Source organism: Sinohyriopsis cumingii, chromosome 15 (genome assembly GCF_028554795.1).
Source record: "Sinohyriopsis cumingii isolate HCF-2022 chromosome 15, ASM2855479v2, whole genome shotgun sequence".
Classification (NCBI taxonomy): Eukaryota; Metazoa; Mollusca; class Bivalvia; order Unionida; family Unionidae; genus Sinohyriopsis; species Sinohyriopsis cumingii.
The window spans coordinates 5,155,718-5,172,309 of NC_142975.1; the positions used below are offsets into that span (position 1 = coordinate 5,155,718).

The 16,592-nt window shown below is 36.9% G+C and overlaps 1 protein-coding gene across 1 annotated transcript in view; it reads left to right on the plus strand.

Annotated features, from left to right (window-relative positions):
* LOC149781201 (ATP-binding cassette sub-family F member 3-like) overlaps positions 1-16,592 on the plus strand; it is a 60,784-nt gene that overhangs the window by 34,878 nt on the left and 9,314 nt on the right. Inside the window, exons 12-15 of the mRNA XM_089935263.1 lie at positions 7,887-8,087; positions 8,499-8,575; positions 9,198-9,242; positions 11,194-11,323. Coding sequence (XP_089791389.1) covers positions 7,887-8,087; positions 8,499-8,575; positions 9,198-9,242; positions 11,194-11,323 — 453 coding nt within the window. The remainder of the gene's footprint in view (positions 1-7,886; positions 8,088-8,498; positions 8,576-9,197; positions 9,243-11,193; positions 11,324-16,592) is intronic.

Consider the following 16,592-nt stretch of genomic DNA (forward strand, 5'->3'; position numbering starts at 1 on the left):
CATCATAGAGTCCTTAAATTTGCATACTTTTTCATGGTTAAAAGCAGATAACAGCTTGGATTGTAAGGCCCTTTAAGCATTTTTCCGGATTTGTTTTCACATTTTTTTTCTTACCTTTGGAGGGATATGCAGAATGCATTTCATAACAGTTACAATGACTGCCTGTCCATCCAACCATGGTAAATTTTTTGTCAAAATTTTCTAGAAGGGTACTGTCTCCTGTTTTAATCTGTAGATAATCTTCAAACTTGACATCAGATGGGAAGGAATATTCATACAGGTGGATGGACAAGGAAGATGAAGGATAAGGTCACAAGGAGCAATTGTTTAATTTCTTTTGTTGATGATTAGTCATTTAAGCCTTAGATCAGGCTTCATATTTATTATTGCCTTGGATACATTTTCATTAAGCAAAGAAACTATGTTTTTTCCATGGGATATAAACATTGCTATGGGGTAAATGTCAAGGTCATAGATATCAGTTTCCATGATTGTTAGGGGCAGTAAAACTTGTCATTGATATAAGTATAGACATTAGACCTATAAGATTAACCATTGTACCTGGTGCTTACTTGGATATTACAGATTAAGGTGTAAATGGTCACTGTCACATAGTAAATCGTTTACTCTTTGTGAGTAAATAAATTGTTCAGAGCTGTATAAATCATAAATCATACAACCATGAAAAATCTTGAAATTGATCGGTTGCCTTGCAAGCTTCTTAAATTTTAACAAAATCTGATTTATTAACCTTGACAAGACCTTGAATTTAAAAAATCATGTTTGCCAAAAATACATTTATTTTAGTAAATGCAAAACAGTGAAACTTAATCAAATATATAACTTTTTGAATTAAGAATAATTTGTTATTTACATACTGTTCAAACATAATGAATAAATGGGATAAAATTGGGTGGATAAGAGGACACACATCACCAGTAATTAATGAAATAACATATGGAGAAAGGTCATTATATGTAAGACAGAATAGTCCTTTCAGGATGATCCCACAGTCCTTCACAAAGTCAGGCACTCCATGGCTCAAATCATCTTGCTTCTGTGGCCCCAGCGATCATTATTCATTGATATTCTTGATCTGCTGGTGGACCATTCCAAAACCTTACCTCAGAAGAGGGACCTTCTGTTGGACTCTCTCCTTCACAACAGCCCTCAGAGTCTACACCCTGATGCTTAGCTCCTCAAACAATCTCTGCAAAGAAATTTTTTAAAATCAATCACATCATTCAGTCAGAAGATTTACCTCTGAGTTATATGACACCAGATGGAATATCTTGTGTGATTGGTGTAGTAGAAAGCAGGTCAATCTTTGCTGTCCCTCTATGAGTGCAGTAGACGATTTCTTTCTCTTCCTTTTTGGAGAAACAATGCTCAGTTTCTACTATAAGGGACTGTCAAGCTGTATCTTAAAAGGGCCCTGCTTTAGGACAGATTCTTACTTGGCAGACCTGTCCAGATAATTCAAACTACAGAGACAAGTGTCTAGCTCTCCAGTGCCTAAATGAAATCTTTCTTGTGTCTTGTGGTCTCTAAATCACCCCACCCCCCAATTAATCTTTCGGTGAAACTTCCTTTAAGTATCTTACCAGACAGTCTTCTTGCTCACCTTAGCATCAGTTGGAATAATTAGTCAGTTTCTCTCCTTTGCCAACCAGGTTTTCTAGCTAAATACCAGCTTCCTTTGGTTACTCCATTCCCAATTGAGATCCCCAGTCTCAGCCATATCTGTGCTGGGGATTACCAAGATTTTTAAGCTCAGTTAGTTTTCTGTTTTTACTTAGCGGCTTCTAAGGCTGAGAAGAAAAGGTAGAAAATGTCCTTTCCTACCCTTTAAAGGTTCAGTTGATATTTCAGCTTCCACAATTCTGGAGTGCATTAATTATCAAGAGAGTTTACCAATCCCTTATAGATAGGGACCTGTCCTTTATGAAAATTAAAGCCTGCTAGGTTTATGCTATTACTACCTCATGGGCCTTTCCAACTCATTCATCCTTGGGAGAGAGCGCCATTTTGGTACTCTCACACTACACTCTCCTCCTTTTACCTTTGCTGAGAAAGTGGTCCATTGTGTCCATCTCTTAGCAGTCTCCTCTCCTTTGAGGGTGAGTGTTCCTTGTGTTTATTATTTGCTAGTTTTGGGATCATCACACCTCCCACATAACTGATAAATACAGCTGTGCATTAGCATCAGGTAAGATATTACTAGATTGGGGGGGGGGATAAAACTAATTTTAATGATGTAATACTTACCTGATGCCATTGACAGATTTACACCTCCCTCTCCACACTGTGTCCCACTTTGGGCTGATCCCTTAGAAAATAAAAGATGGTCCTTCATGATTGCCCAAATGTATGGGGCTTACACGCAGGGGCTTATTCAGTATTCTGGGGATTCTGGTATCATTGTCAGATTTTTCCCATATTAACAGAAAATAGGATGGTTAAAAAGTTAGAGGTCATAGTCATGAGGATTGTTCTGTCACGTGTTATGATGACTGCAGTGGAACATCACAGGTGACGTGATAAATGTTATGTCTTTTTCATATTGTGACCCTTATTAGAACAGTTACATGAAAACCACCTAAACAGATGATTAAGATTCATATTTATATTTGTAATTAGTGATATGATTGGAGTTTTGAGCCCATTGCAGCAATTTTTAAACTGTTTACACATTTTTTAACTCAGATTTTTCTACAAAAACGAATTTGGTGTGAATTTCATGACTTTTTCAGCGATTCACGGATTCACGCCGCAAGCCAAAAATTCACGAATTCTCCAATCCTCAATTATTTTAAATCTTTAATAAAATAACCGATTTCCTGTTAAGCGCTAGTTGTGATATTTGTAGTTGCCAAAACGGTCCAGTACTGCTGGTCGCGATATTAGTAGATCTACAGCCGATTAGTATAGTTGGCTCGGTAGCAAGCATTTTAACCTATTTTAATCTATATGTATAAGAGTAGTTTTACAAATGCTTTTGAGAGAAACTGGGGCCTAACCGGAAATTTGCTCCGCGCATGCGTCACCAACACTGGTTTGAGTTACGGTTCAGCATCGCATGTACGATTTTGAAAATGTCTTCACCACCAAGAAAAATATGTATTACTCAAAAAGTGAAGTTTAATTTGGAATATATCAAAAATTGGCCGTGCATTCCGCCATTAAACATTGATATTCATCATGCTTTTTGCACTCAGTGTGCCATCGCAGAGATGATGTGAGGAAGTATGTCGGTTGCAAAAAGCACGTAGAAGTTGGGAAAATTAAGAATTCGCAGATTTCAGCTCCGACAATATTTTAAACAGTTGGCGGAAGAAATGCAGGCTACCAATGCTGACGCATTATTTGTGAGTTTTCTTGTCGAACATAATCTACCTTTATCAGCTGGAGACCATGCTAAACATTTGTTCTGAAAATGTTGCCGGACTCAAAAATCACTTCCAAATTTTCCTGTGGAAGGACCAAAAGTGCTGCAGCTCCTGTGCATTCCTCACAGCAACAGTGCAAGCGAAAGTGTATTTTCTCTAGTGAGGAAAAATAAGACTTTAAGCCCTCCTTAGCAGCAGAAAATTTGTCAGTAATTTTAGTCCCCAAGATCAACCAGCCGGCAAGAAGTCTGAACTGTTTAGAAAACAAATTTACGATCAAGCAGTTGAGGAAGTTCAAGTCTGCCACAGTATCATGTCTTGATAAATAAATATTTCTGCATATATGTAGTGTTTTAGTTTTATATTGCGAACTTGATATAGTGTAGTATTGACGGTCAGAGTGGATGGAGTTATTGTCATGGTATTTTTCACAAATTATTGTCCAAATTCACGACTTTTTATCCCTGTTTTCACTAATTGTGAGCCTGAAAGGTTGGCAGTTATGGGTTGGTTATTCTTACCAGGGTTTTCCCTTGTTCTTCCGCCACCAGTTATACTGGATGCCATATATAGACTATCTTGCACTCAGAAATGGTGTTAATCCTAAAACAACAACGAAAACCTGGCCTTAATCAAATTTTCTTCTAGTTATGAAACTGCTACTTTCTCACAGTATTAAAATGATCTCTGAATGTCATTATATGGCTCCATCTAAATGGACATTTGTACCATCATTGGGTTTTCACTAAAATACTATATCACTATTTAGCTAGTTCTAATAATGGTAATCTGCTGATCTCCAGCATGGTACTATAGCCATCTTGAAAATATTCTTAGCACTGTATACATAGTAGCGTTGACAGAGAGTTTTCATTAAAACAATTCTTGCAATATTTAAATAATCTGAATAAAAATGGTCCATACAATTAAGGTTAAACTTGGAAAAATTAAAATATTTATTATGTAATTTAACTGTTAGATGTAAGCTAGGATGGTGACGCACCAATCAAAATGCATTTGAGGTACGATAGTAATCGTTTGAGGAAGGGCAGTAACTCTTCATTGGTTCCTCACAGTGGAAAACAATAATACATATAATAATAATAATAATGAGGACTCTGTATAGCGCCTAATCTTTAGAAGCTCTAAGCGCTTTGCAACATTAGACAACACCTATAAGATGATGAAACATATAATGATATGATTACAGAAACAAACACCATGAAATTAGAAAACATTTTAAAAAACATGAGAATATTTAAGGTAGGAAACATTATTAAGGCTTTAAGTTTGTTCTTGCAGTCGAAATAAGTGCATTTTGAGAGCCCTCATGTATGTCATCACTGTGTTTTTGTGTCTAAGTTCAGAGGGCAATTCATTCCACGTTGCTGGGCTTTGGTTTGCAAAAGAATGCTGTCCATATGACTTTGTTTTCATAGTGGGAATAATGAATATACGATTGTCAGAAGAGGAGCGTAAGTATCTTGCTGGTGTCTACACATGGGTGAGGTCGGATAGGTATGTTGGACTAGAGTCCAACAGTGAAACGTAGCACAGAAAACAAATTTTGTGTTTGATTCTGGATCGAATGGATAGCCAGTGTAGAGTACAGAGCAGCGGGGAGGTGTGCTCTGATCGTGGTACTCTAAGTATGATCCGAGCAGCTGTGTTTTGAACTTTTTGAAGTTTCTGGAGCAAATATTGAGATAAACCAGACAGAATTGAATTACAATAGTCCAGTCTTGAAAGTACTAATGAACACACAAGTGTTTTAGTGGCATCAGCTGAATGATATTTGCGAATTGAGCTGACGCGTTTCAGCTCAAGATATGCAGCCTTTCATATGTTCATGTGAGAGTAGTGTCCAGAGTAACACCTTGGTTTCGTACTGATTGTGTGAATTTAATGTTGGTGTTGCTGATATTTATTGTTTGAGGTAAAGGATGTGAATGAGAAAGTCTTTGTGTTGTGATCAGAATGGCCTCAGTTTTATCATCATTCATCTGCAGCTTGTTACATGTCATCCATTTCACATCAGAAATGCACCTCTCTATGCCTTGGATGGTAGCATTGACTTCAGTTGGGTGGCTAGATTTGTATATTTGGGTGTCATCAGCGTACAATTGGTGAGACACTGGATGATGATCTATGACACTTGAGAGTGACTGAGTGTACAGAATGAAGAGAACAGGTCAAAGAACATACCCCTGTGGAACACCACAACATAGATCAACTGGGCTGGAGTGTATTCCATTTGCAGATACAATTTGTGTCCTGTTGACCAAGTAGGACTTGAACCACTGTAAGGCTGTATCATGAATGCCAAATACATGCTGGAGACGGTGAAGTAATATATGATGGTCTGTTGTGTCAAATGCTGCACACAAATCAAGGAGGGTGAGGACTGTAATCTTTCCACTGTCCAACGCAGAGAGAATGCCATTAACTACTTTTAGAAGAGTAGTTTCAGTACTGTGGCAAGGGCGATATGCAGATTGTACATTGTTAATAAGACTGTTTGAATTTAGATGAGATACAAGCTGGGATAGAACAACCTTTTCTAAGATTTTTTATATGAATGGGAGATTAGAAACTGGGCGGTAGTTCTTTAAATCGTTATGGTCTAGTGTTGGTTTCTTCAACAGAAGTTTTACAATGGCAGTTTTGAAAAATGATGGGAATTCCCCAGATGAGAGAGAGGTATTAATAACATCAGTTAGTGAAGGCAATACTGGATCTAAGCACTCAAGCAGCAGTGATGTTGGAATTGGATCAAGTTCACATGACTTTGGTGCACTCTTCATCAGGATTGTACATGTGAAATCCATAGCAACAGGTTCAAATGATGTTAATGGTTGCCACTCAAATTCTGTATCCCAAGTGTATGGTGATGATGAGTCAGTTGAAATTGTGATGTCAAGGTTATACTTTGTCATGGAAGAAATTTGCAAACATGTCCAGAAGGTCGACTGGAGAGAAGGTAGTTGGAAGTGGTGTACATTTGTTCATTGACATTAGTTTGTCAATAATATCGAAGAGCTCTTTGCAGCTGGAACATGATCTTAGTAGTGTAGTGGGCTGATTTCACTGCATGGACTATATTTGTGACATTCTTTATAGTGGCTTCATAGATTTGCTTATGAATAGTGAGTCTGGTGGAAAGCCAGAGCCTCTCAGCTTTACGGCGGTCTCTTTTAGCAGTGCGAAGCTGGTCCCTAACACTGCTATACCATGGAGAACACTTTTGAATTGATACTCTGCACTTGGTAGCTGGGGCATGTTTGTCAAGCAATGAACACAGGCAGTTATCGAGTTGTTGTGCGGTAGGAGGTAAGCAAGTTGTTAGGTTAGCTTGGATGTCGTGTATTAGTTTGGTTCTATTTAACATACAGAGGTTTCTCTTAGTAGCAGATAAAGGTAGAGGTTAGGGACTCATACATCAATATAATGCAGAGGTGATCTAATGCAAGGTCATGGGATACCAGGGAGGACCGTAAAATGTTATCATCAGGTCTATGAAGAATGCAGTCTAAAATGTGACCATGTTTATGGGTGGGTTGGTTAACTAACTGATTGAGGTTGAAAACATTATTGGAATCTATGAGTTTTGATGTATTTGAGTTTCCGGGACAGTCAAAGTGAAAGTTGAAATCTCCAAGAATAATCAGGTTGCCACCTATCAATTTTTCATAGTCATATAACAGACATATATAGCAATATGAGTGATATGGATTTTTTTTACATTTGAAAACACATTCCCACACTATTGGAATATGAGTATTTCATAGTGGTATAAAGACCTAAACACACTGGAATGAATGTTTTACAGTGGAAAACACAATCCTACACATATAAAACAGACCTAAACACACTGGAATGAATGTTTCACAGTGGAAAACACAATCCTACACATATAAAACAGACCTAAACACACTGGAATGACTCTTTCACAGTGGAAAACACAATCGTACACATAGGGACCCCGAGTGGTTTAAAGCGCTCCCTGTTATGGATCACTGCCATCTCACCTCTGTCTGTGTAGGTTCAAGTCTCGGATTCAGCCAAGGTTGGTCCGTGAGAAAGCTTGCCAGTAGCTTCTCGAGGGTAGGAGGTTCTTTCCGGGCATTTCCCGGGTTCTTCCTCCACTTTTAATACTGGCCTCCATGTATAGCCTATTGTGTGCTGAAAAATGGAGTTAAACCCTACAACAACAATAACAATCCTACATATAAAACAGACCTAAACTCAGTGAAATTACTGTTTCACAGCAGAAAACAGTTCTATGCACGAGAAATAGTATTCTGCTGAACCCATATTTGTACCTTTTTATTATTCTCATAATTTCTAACTGATGAAGAAAAAAACGGAATAATACTTTGCAACAAAATTTTACACTAACAAAAACCAAGTTTGAATTTAAAAAATGTATTTTTGCTTAAATTTATAAATGGAAGTCATGTGAAAGTGAGGATCTAAAAGTATTCTACTTTTTTTCAGACTTGGCCCAGTACTTTATTGGTTGTATCTCACGACAGATCTTTCCTGGACTCAGTTTCTACAGATATTTTACATCTTCATTCAAGGATGATAGATAATTATCGGGGCAATTATGAAGTTTTCCACAAAACACGAGAGGATAGATTAAAGAACCAGCAGAAAGAATATGAAGCACAGAAGCAATATAGAGATCATATACAGGTTGATGACATTTCTTACAGTAACTCTAACTCATCTAATCTTCCATGACAGTGCCTGGAGAAAATGATATTTTCTTCTTGATTGTGATTGTGGTATTTTATACATAATGCTATTTTTAAACAGTGAAAAGGGATTCATGACCACACATCTTTTATAGAGGACCATAGTTTGCTGGGAGATGGAATACTATACTAGACTATTTATAATACATATATTTAGATTCTGAAGTATATCATGTAATTCACTTTGTTATTTTCATATTGGTGTTGAGTTCAGTACATGTGTATTCTGTATTATCTTTAATCAGTGTTCGTGCATATTTGTTCACTTTTAAAAATAATCTCTTTTTGTGTTGCTTACAAAAAGTCGTGCAGTATTATTATTCATGCCCATTTTGTTTTTTAATTTCAGATATTCATCGACAGGTTTAGATACAATGCAAACAGGGCATCACAAGTTCAAAGTAAACTTAAGTTATTAGAAAAATTGTAAGTACTTTACTCTACTATATTTGTCTGTTAATTATGCCAAGTCATTTACTGTCTATTCTCACTTATAAATCAGTCCCAGTTACAAATAACATAGACCTTGAGCTGCTATCACATGTGCACCAACAGATCAGTGCTTCTTTTGTTTTTTCTGCTGATTACTCCTGTCAGACTGCATAGACCCAGATGTGTTGGCACATTATGCAATGGAAGATCTGAGTCTTTGTAGTTGGATTTGATTTGTAAGTGAATATATGCTCTACTCTTCAATGTGTCACTTTAATTTTGTGTTCTGCTTAGAAAAATAATCACAGGCAGTTAAGTGTAATCAGCAAATGTGATGTGTACATAGATCAATGAAGTAATCTCTTATTGAAAGTCTTTAATTAAACATAGTTACTAATCATGTTCAGTATCATCTCTGTGATTTTACTAAATTCCTGAAATAACTCTTGATGATATTTTCATTAATTATCAAGGTATTACAACCCTTGCATTCTCCAAAATAAAAGAGGCTGTGGAGACAGTACCTGACCAATATTCCATTAATAATAGATTTGTTAACGGCATCAAGTTTGATACATCAGCATTATAACTTGATACTATTTTCTTGTTTTATAAGGCCGGAGTTGAAGGCTGTAGAAAAAGAGCCAGAAGTAATATTAAAGTAAGTATATTCAGTGTGCCGACTAAATAATTCTATACAGTAATATTTATAATAATCAGAATCAGAAAAAGAATTTAATAATAATTAATTGAAATATAAAGAATGGTGAACTTATCCATCTGACATGTATTTTAATCAGTTGGAGTGATTTTCTGTATTTTCTGTATTTTCCAATGAAAATGTCATTTTTGCATACTTAGAATAATTGCTCTTTGCACTAAATTCATGAATTTATCACATTCATCATGTTAACTTAAACATGCTATCTAATTTACTTATACTGGTGATCAGTGTGCAGTAAGGTCTGTTCCATTTAAACATATATGGTACTTTGGGAAGGCAGGTTTTTAAAAAATATATGATTGGGTACTTTAATTTCATAGAATTTCTTAAAAGGGTAATTAAAAAAATCTAAATTGCATCTATAGGTGAGTACCTCACATCAAAAGTGCCTTCCCTGGGTCCCACATATGTTCTACTGGAACAGGCCTAAGAGTAGATGTCTGAAATGGTCTATCATTTATCAAAGAAACATGTTGGGTTGTGATGGACTGACAGCTATCAAATAATAAAATAATTTATAAACATTTTGTAAAGAAAAACTCATAGTTTATAAGCAGTTATTGAAAATCGTAATTAAATGCTGGTCCTTGCAATTTTGTGATTAGTGATTGAATTTTTTAATTAATTCCACCACTAATATTAATATTAATTAATGTTAATATTTATTTACAAATTGTCATTTTACAAAGATCAATAGCTTCATAATTTTAAGAAAGACAAATAAATGTAGAAACTGTGCACTGATTTATCTTTGCTGTGTTTCTACCTTTTTACCCTGTACAAGGTTTAAAAACAATAGGGAAAGTGTGTTATATGTATTGTTTACTTCATTTAAAATTACTACATTACTTGGGTGAAATGATTTTTTGATTGAACTGACATAACATCATTTTGATGAAATGATAATTGTATTGCATTGTTGTGAGGGGGTCCCGAGTGGTCTAAAGCGCTCTCCATTATGGATCAGTGCCATCTCACCTCTGTCTGCGCTGGTTCGAGTCTTGGATTCAGCCAGTGTGTGAGAAAGCTTGCCAGTAGCTTCTCGTGGGTTAGTGGTTCTTTCTGGGGTTTTCCCGGGTTCTTCCTCCACCATTAATACTGGCCACCATGTATAGCCTATCGTGTGCTGAAAAATCGCGTTAAACTCCACCACAACAACAGCATTGTTGTGACATATTTTACATGTATGTAATGTATTTTTACAGCATCATGCTTTTGGAATAATATTTCCTCTGAAAAAGGTTATATTTGAAAGCTTAGCACTAAATCATGTAATTAAACAATTGTAGACTCTTTTCTCAGTACATATTAAGTTATTTGAATTAGTTAATTTACAATGTTGACCTTTGCTCTGTGTTTGTCAAGAGGAATTTTCCAAATTCAAAATTTTGCACAAAGTCATATATGGAAACAATTGTTGACTCTTTTGTTTAAGTTTTATGAACTCTTAAATTCACTATATTGACCTTCACTTTTCCTGATAAAACTTAATATTCACCTCAGAAAAGTTGTGTAATTATATTATGGTAATAAGTAGGTACAGATAAAGTTTTGTTTAAAACCATTAGGTTATTGCAGTGAAAATGAACATCTGCAATCCTTTCAGACTTTATGTCTTGTTCTAGATTTATGCTTGGCACTCAGCATTAAGAGGTTAGTGTTAGGACTGGTCGACCTGGTGCCAGGATAATGTGACTTGGTGGGACATCCTAATACATGTCTGCGCCATGATGCCCAATAGCTGGACATCAGTATAAACTGCCACACTGCAGACATCATAGCGATATGACTGAAAAATTGTTAAAGCTACATTAAAAATTTTAATCATGCATACATACTATTTTGATATTGACATTAGATTAGATCCATATGTGTTTAATACTTGCAGATTTCCAGAGTGTGATAAGTTATCTCCCCCTATATTGGAGTTAGATGAAGTGAGTTTTCAGTACACCCCAGAAAGGAAGATTTTCTCCAGTGTTTGTGTCAATGCTACCATGGAATCCAGAATATGTATTGTGAGTAGTCTTTCCCCTGTATATATAATACATTCTTTGAACAGCATACACTATGCAATATAACGTGTATACAGTAGGCATAACATGCACTCTGTGTGTATATATATATATATATATATATATATATATATATATAGAGCATGTACTCATTATATGACATACAATCTGTGAAGAGCATACACTATACATATCTGCATATATTATATATACAGTAGGCATAACATGCACACTGTATATAGCAGGCACTCTTTGTATATCATGCACTCCTTGTGTAACTTGCACTTTGTATAGCATGCACTCCTTGTGCAACTTGCACTTTGTATAGCATGCACTCTGATAATTAGCTTCTTTCTAAATTTCATCCATCAATAAGTAGACTCACGGTTGGGAGTGGACCACTTTATACAGGTTAAAAACAACAGAAACTGGCCAGTACAATTTGAATGGATTCCAACAATTGCTGCCTGATCAGGCACTTGTGGAGGCTATTCTACATGATGGCAGTGGGCAAAGAAGTTGTTCTTGAAGACAGATATTTTTGTGAAATTCCAGTATTTCATAACCTCTAGCCTCAGATGAAGTAATTGTTAGGTATGACCAGGCAGGTATCTGAGTTATGTGGTGGGTAATTAATTAGTACAGCGTGGTCACTCTAGAATGGTCCTTTTTTTTTCAGGCTGACCCATTCCTGATCTTTGAGTATTGATGTTACAGAGCTAGTCCACTGTTAGTCTTGTTTAACATACTGGGTTGCTTGATGTTGTTAATGTAATGCTTTGTCTGTGTTCCAATTATCCATGTATGGGTCTAATAAGAGTCTTGTTCCTTAGCTTGTGGAGGGCTGGATATCGTGCATTAAGAAAGCCATGACAGGATTAACTCATTGTTAGCATGCTTATGCAGGTCACTAGAGATGGTGACAGCGTGATACTTTATACTACTGCTATTGCCATTTGGATTCCACTCTGTGTCAAGGTCCTTCAGAATGGATAATTCTGTGCAAAAGTCAATCATCTGCAGAGGTACACTCCAGCAATTCATTGATGTATGCCAGGATTAGGAGGAAGGCTCAAATATGTGCATTAGGAGAAGGTCTTAATATCATCTAGAACAACTTTTTGTGTACAGCTGGAGACACAGTTCTCAGCCGAGTGATGTATTTTGTTCATTACACCATATTAAGGAAGCTTTATCAAGAGATTTTAAGGGCCCCAAATGGTCTAAAGCGCTCTCCGTTATGGATCACTGCCATCTCACCTCTGTCTGCGTGGGTTTGAGTCTCGGATTCAGCCAATGTGGGTATGTGAGAAATCCTGCCAGTAGCTTCTTGTGGGTCAGTGGTTCTTTCCGGAGGTTTTCCTGGGTTCTTCCCCCACCATTAATACTGGCCGCCATGTATAGCCTATCGTGTGCTGAAAAATGGCGTTAAACCCTACAACAACAACAATCAAGAGATGTTAAAGGCCTTAAAGACATCATTGATGTTTTATCCAGGCTAGGTCCTGTATACATAGGATGTGATGACCTTCTTTTCCAGAAACCATGCTGGCAATCTCTAAGTAAGTTGTGATATGATAGTGCTGTGCATAATGTGTCCCAGTTTCTTACATATGATGGAAGTCCCAGATATCAGCCAATAGTTTTCTGGTGTTGAACAAAGTAACAGATATATGCCAATAGTTTGCTGGTGTTGAACAAAGTCATGGATATCAGCCAATAGTTTTCTGGTGTTGAACAAAGTCAGGGATATCTGCCAATAGTTTGCTGGTGTTGAACAAAGTAACAGATATATGCCATTAGCTTGCTGGTGTTGAACAAAGTTAGGGATATCTGCTATTAGTTCACTGGTGTTGAACAAAGTCATGGATATATGCCATTAGTTTACTGGTGTTGAACAAAGTCATGGATATCTGCCAATAGTTTTCTGGTGTTGAACAAAGTCATGGATAATAGCCAATAGTTTGCTGGTGTTGAACAAAGTCATGGATATCTGCCAATAGTTTGCTGGTGTTGAACAAAGTCAGGGATATCTGCCAATAGTTTGCTGGTGTTGAACAAAGTCATGGATATCTGCCAATAGTTTGCAGGTGTTGAACAAAGTCATGGATATCTGCCAATAGTTTGCTGGTGTTTAACAAAGTCAGGGATATCTGCCAATAGTTTGCTGGTGTTGAATAAAGTCATGGATATCTGCCAATAGTTTGCTGGTGTTTAACAAAGTAACAGATATATGCCATTAGTTTGCTGGTGTTGAACAAAGTCATGGATATCTGCCAATAGTTTTCTGGTGTTGAACAAAGTCTTAGATATCAGCCAATAGTTTGCTGGTGTTGAACAAAGTCATGGATATCAGCCAATAGTTTGCTGGTGTTGAACAAAGTCATGGATATCAGCCAATAGTTTGCTGGTGTTGAACAAAGTCATGCATATCTGCCAATAGTTTGCTGGTGTTGAACAAAGTCATGGATATCTGCCAATAGTTTGCTGGTGTTTAACAAAGTAACAGATATATGCCATTAGTTTGCTGGTGTTGAACAAAGTCATGGATATCTGCCAATAGTTTTCTGGTGTTGAACAAAGTCTTGGATATCAGCCAATAGTTTGCTGGTGTTGAACAAAGTCTTGGATATCAGCCAATAGTTTGCTGGTGTTGAACAAAGTCATGGATATCAGCCAATAGTTTGCTGGTGTTGAACAAAGTCATGCATATCTGCCAATAGTTTGCTGGTGTTGAACAAAGTCATGGATATCTGCCAATAGTTTGCTGGTGTTGAACAAAGTCATGGATATCTGCCAATAGTTTGCTGGTGTTGAACAAAGTCATGGATACCTGCCAATAGTTTGCTGGTGTTGAACAAAGTCATGGATATCTGCCAATAGTTTGCTGGTGTTGAAGAAAGTCATGGATATCTGCCAATAGTTTGCTGGTGTTGAACAAAGTCAGGGATATCTGTCAATAGTTTTCTGGTGTTAAACAAAGTAACAGATATATGCCATTAGTTTGCTGATGTTGAAGAAAGTCATGGATATCTGCCAATAGTTTGCTGGTGTTGAACAAAGTCATGGATATCAGCCAATAGTTTGCTGGTGTTGAACAAAGTCAGGGATATCTGCCAATAGTTTGCTGGTGTTGAATAAAGTCATGGATATCTGCCAATAGTTTGCTGGTGTTTAACAAAGTAACAGATATATGCCATTAGTTTGCTGGTGTTGAACAAAGTCATGGATATCTGCCAATAGTTTTCTGGTGTTGAACAAAGTCTTGGATATCAGCCAATAGTTTGCTGGTGTTGAACAAAGTCATGCATATCTGCCAATAGTTTGCTGGTGTTGAACAAAGTCATGGATATCTGCCAATAGTTTGCTGGTTTTGAACAAAGTCATGGATACCTGCCAATAGTTTGATGGTGTTGAACAAAGTCATGGATATCTGCCAATAGTTTGCTGGTGTTAAACAAAGTAACAGATATATGCCATTAGTTTGCTGGTGTTGAAGAAAGTCATGGATATCTGCCAATAGTTTGCTGGTGTTGAACAAAGTCATGGATATCAGCCAATAGTTTGCTGGTGTTGAACAAAGTCGAATATCTGCCAATAGTTTGCTTGTGTTGAACAAAGTCATGGATATCTGCCAATAGTTTGCTGGTGTTGAACAAAGTCAGAGATATCTGCCAATAGTTTGCTGGTGTTGAATAAAGTCATGGATATCAGCCAATAGTTTGCTGGTGTTGAACAAAGTCATGGATATCTGCCAATAGTTTGCTGGTGTTGAACAAAGTCATGCATATCAGCCAATAGTTTGCTGGTGTTAAACAAAGTAACAGATATGTGCCATTAGTTTGCTGGTGTTGAACAAAGTCATGGATATCTGCCAATAGTTTGCTGGTGTTGAACAAAGTCAGAGATATCTGCCAATAGTTTGCTGGTGTTGAATAAAGTCATGGATATCAGCCAATAGTTTGCTGGTGTTGAACAAAGTCAGAGATATCTGCCAATAGTTTGCTGGTGTTGATCAAAGTCAGGGATATCTGCCAATAGTTTGCTGGTGTTGAACAAAGTCATGGATATCAACTGGTGTTGAACAGAATCATGGATATCTGCCAAGAGTTTGCTGGTGTTGAACAAAGTCAGGGATATCTGCCAATAGTTTGCAGGTGTTGAACAAAGTCATGGATATCAGCCAATAGTTTACTGGTGTTGAACAAAGTCATGCCTATCATCCAATAGTTTGCTGGTGTTGAACAAAGTCATGCATGTCAGCCAATAGTTTGCTGGTGTTGAACAAAGTCATGGATATCAGCCAGTAGTTTGCTGGTGTTGAACAAAGTCATGGATATCTGCCAGTAGTTTGCTGGTGTTGAACAAAGTCATGGATATCTGCCAATAGTTTGCTGGTGTTGAACAAAATCATGGATACCTGCTAATAGTTTGCTGGTGTTGAACAAAGTCATGGATATCTGCCAATAGTTTGCTGGTGTTGAACAAAGTCAGGGATATCTGCCAATAGTTTTCTGGTGTTAAACAAAGTAACAGATATATGCCATTAGTTTGCTGGTGTTGAACAAAGGTGGATATCTGCCAGTAGTTTGCTTGTGTTGAACAAAGTCATGGATATCTGCCAATAGTTTGCTGGTGTTGAACAAAGTCAGAGATATATGCCAATAGTTTGCTGGTGTTGAATAAAGTCCTGGATATCAGCCAATAGTTTGCTGGTGTTGAACAAAGTCATGGATATCTGCCAATAGTTTGCTGGTGTTGAACAAAGTCAGAGATATCTGCCAATAGTTTCCTGATGTTGAACAAAGTCAAAGATATCTGCCAATAGTTTGCTTGTGTTGAACAAAGTCATGGATATCAACCAATAGTTTTCTGGTGTTGAACAAAATCATGGATATCTGCCAATAGTTTGCTGGTGTTGAACAAAGTCATGGATATCTGCCAATAGTTTGCTGGTGTTGAACAAAGTCAGAGATATCTGCCAATAGTTTGCTGGTGTTGAACAAAGTCAGAGATATCTGCCAATAGTTGAACACTTTTCATTATGCCAATGTTTGAACAGTTTTCATTATTGAAGTATTTAGTAGCTGGGTGGTTTTCAAAAATTCAGAGATCTTGCTGTAACAGGATAACAATGTATTTTGTCAAAGACACATATCAGGAGTGCGAGTGAGTGAGATGTTTATTTTATGTAATTTTGGGCACTCTACACTTATAACCATACATCAGTTTTTCACACACACAACACACACACAGCTTAAACCAAATGATT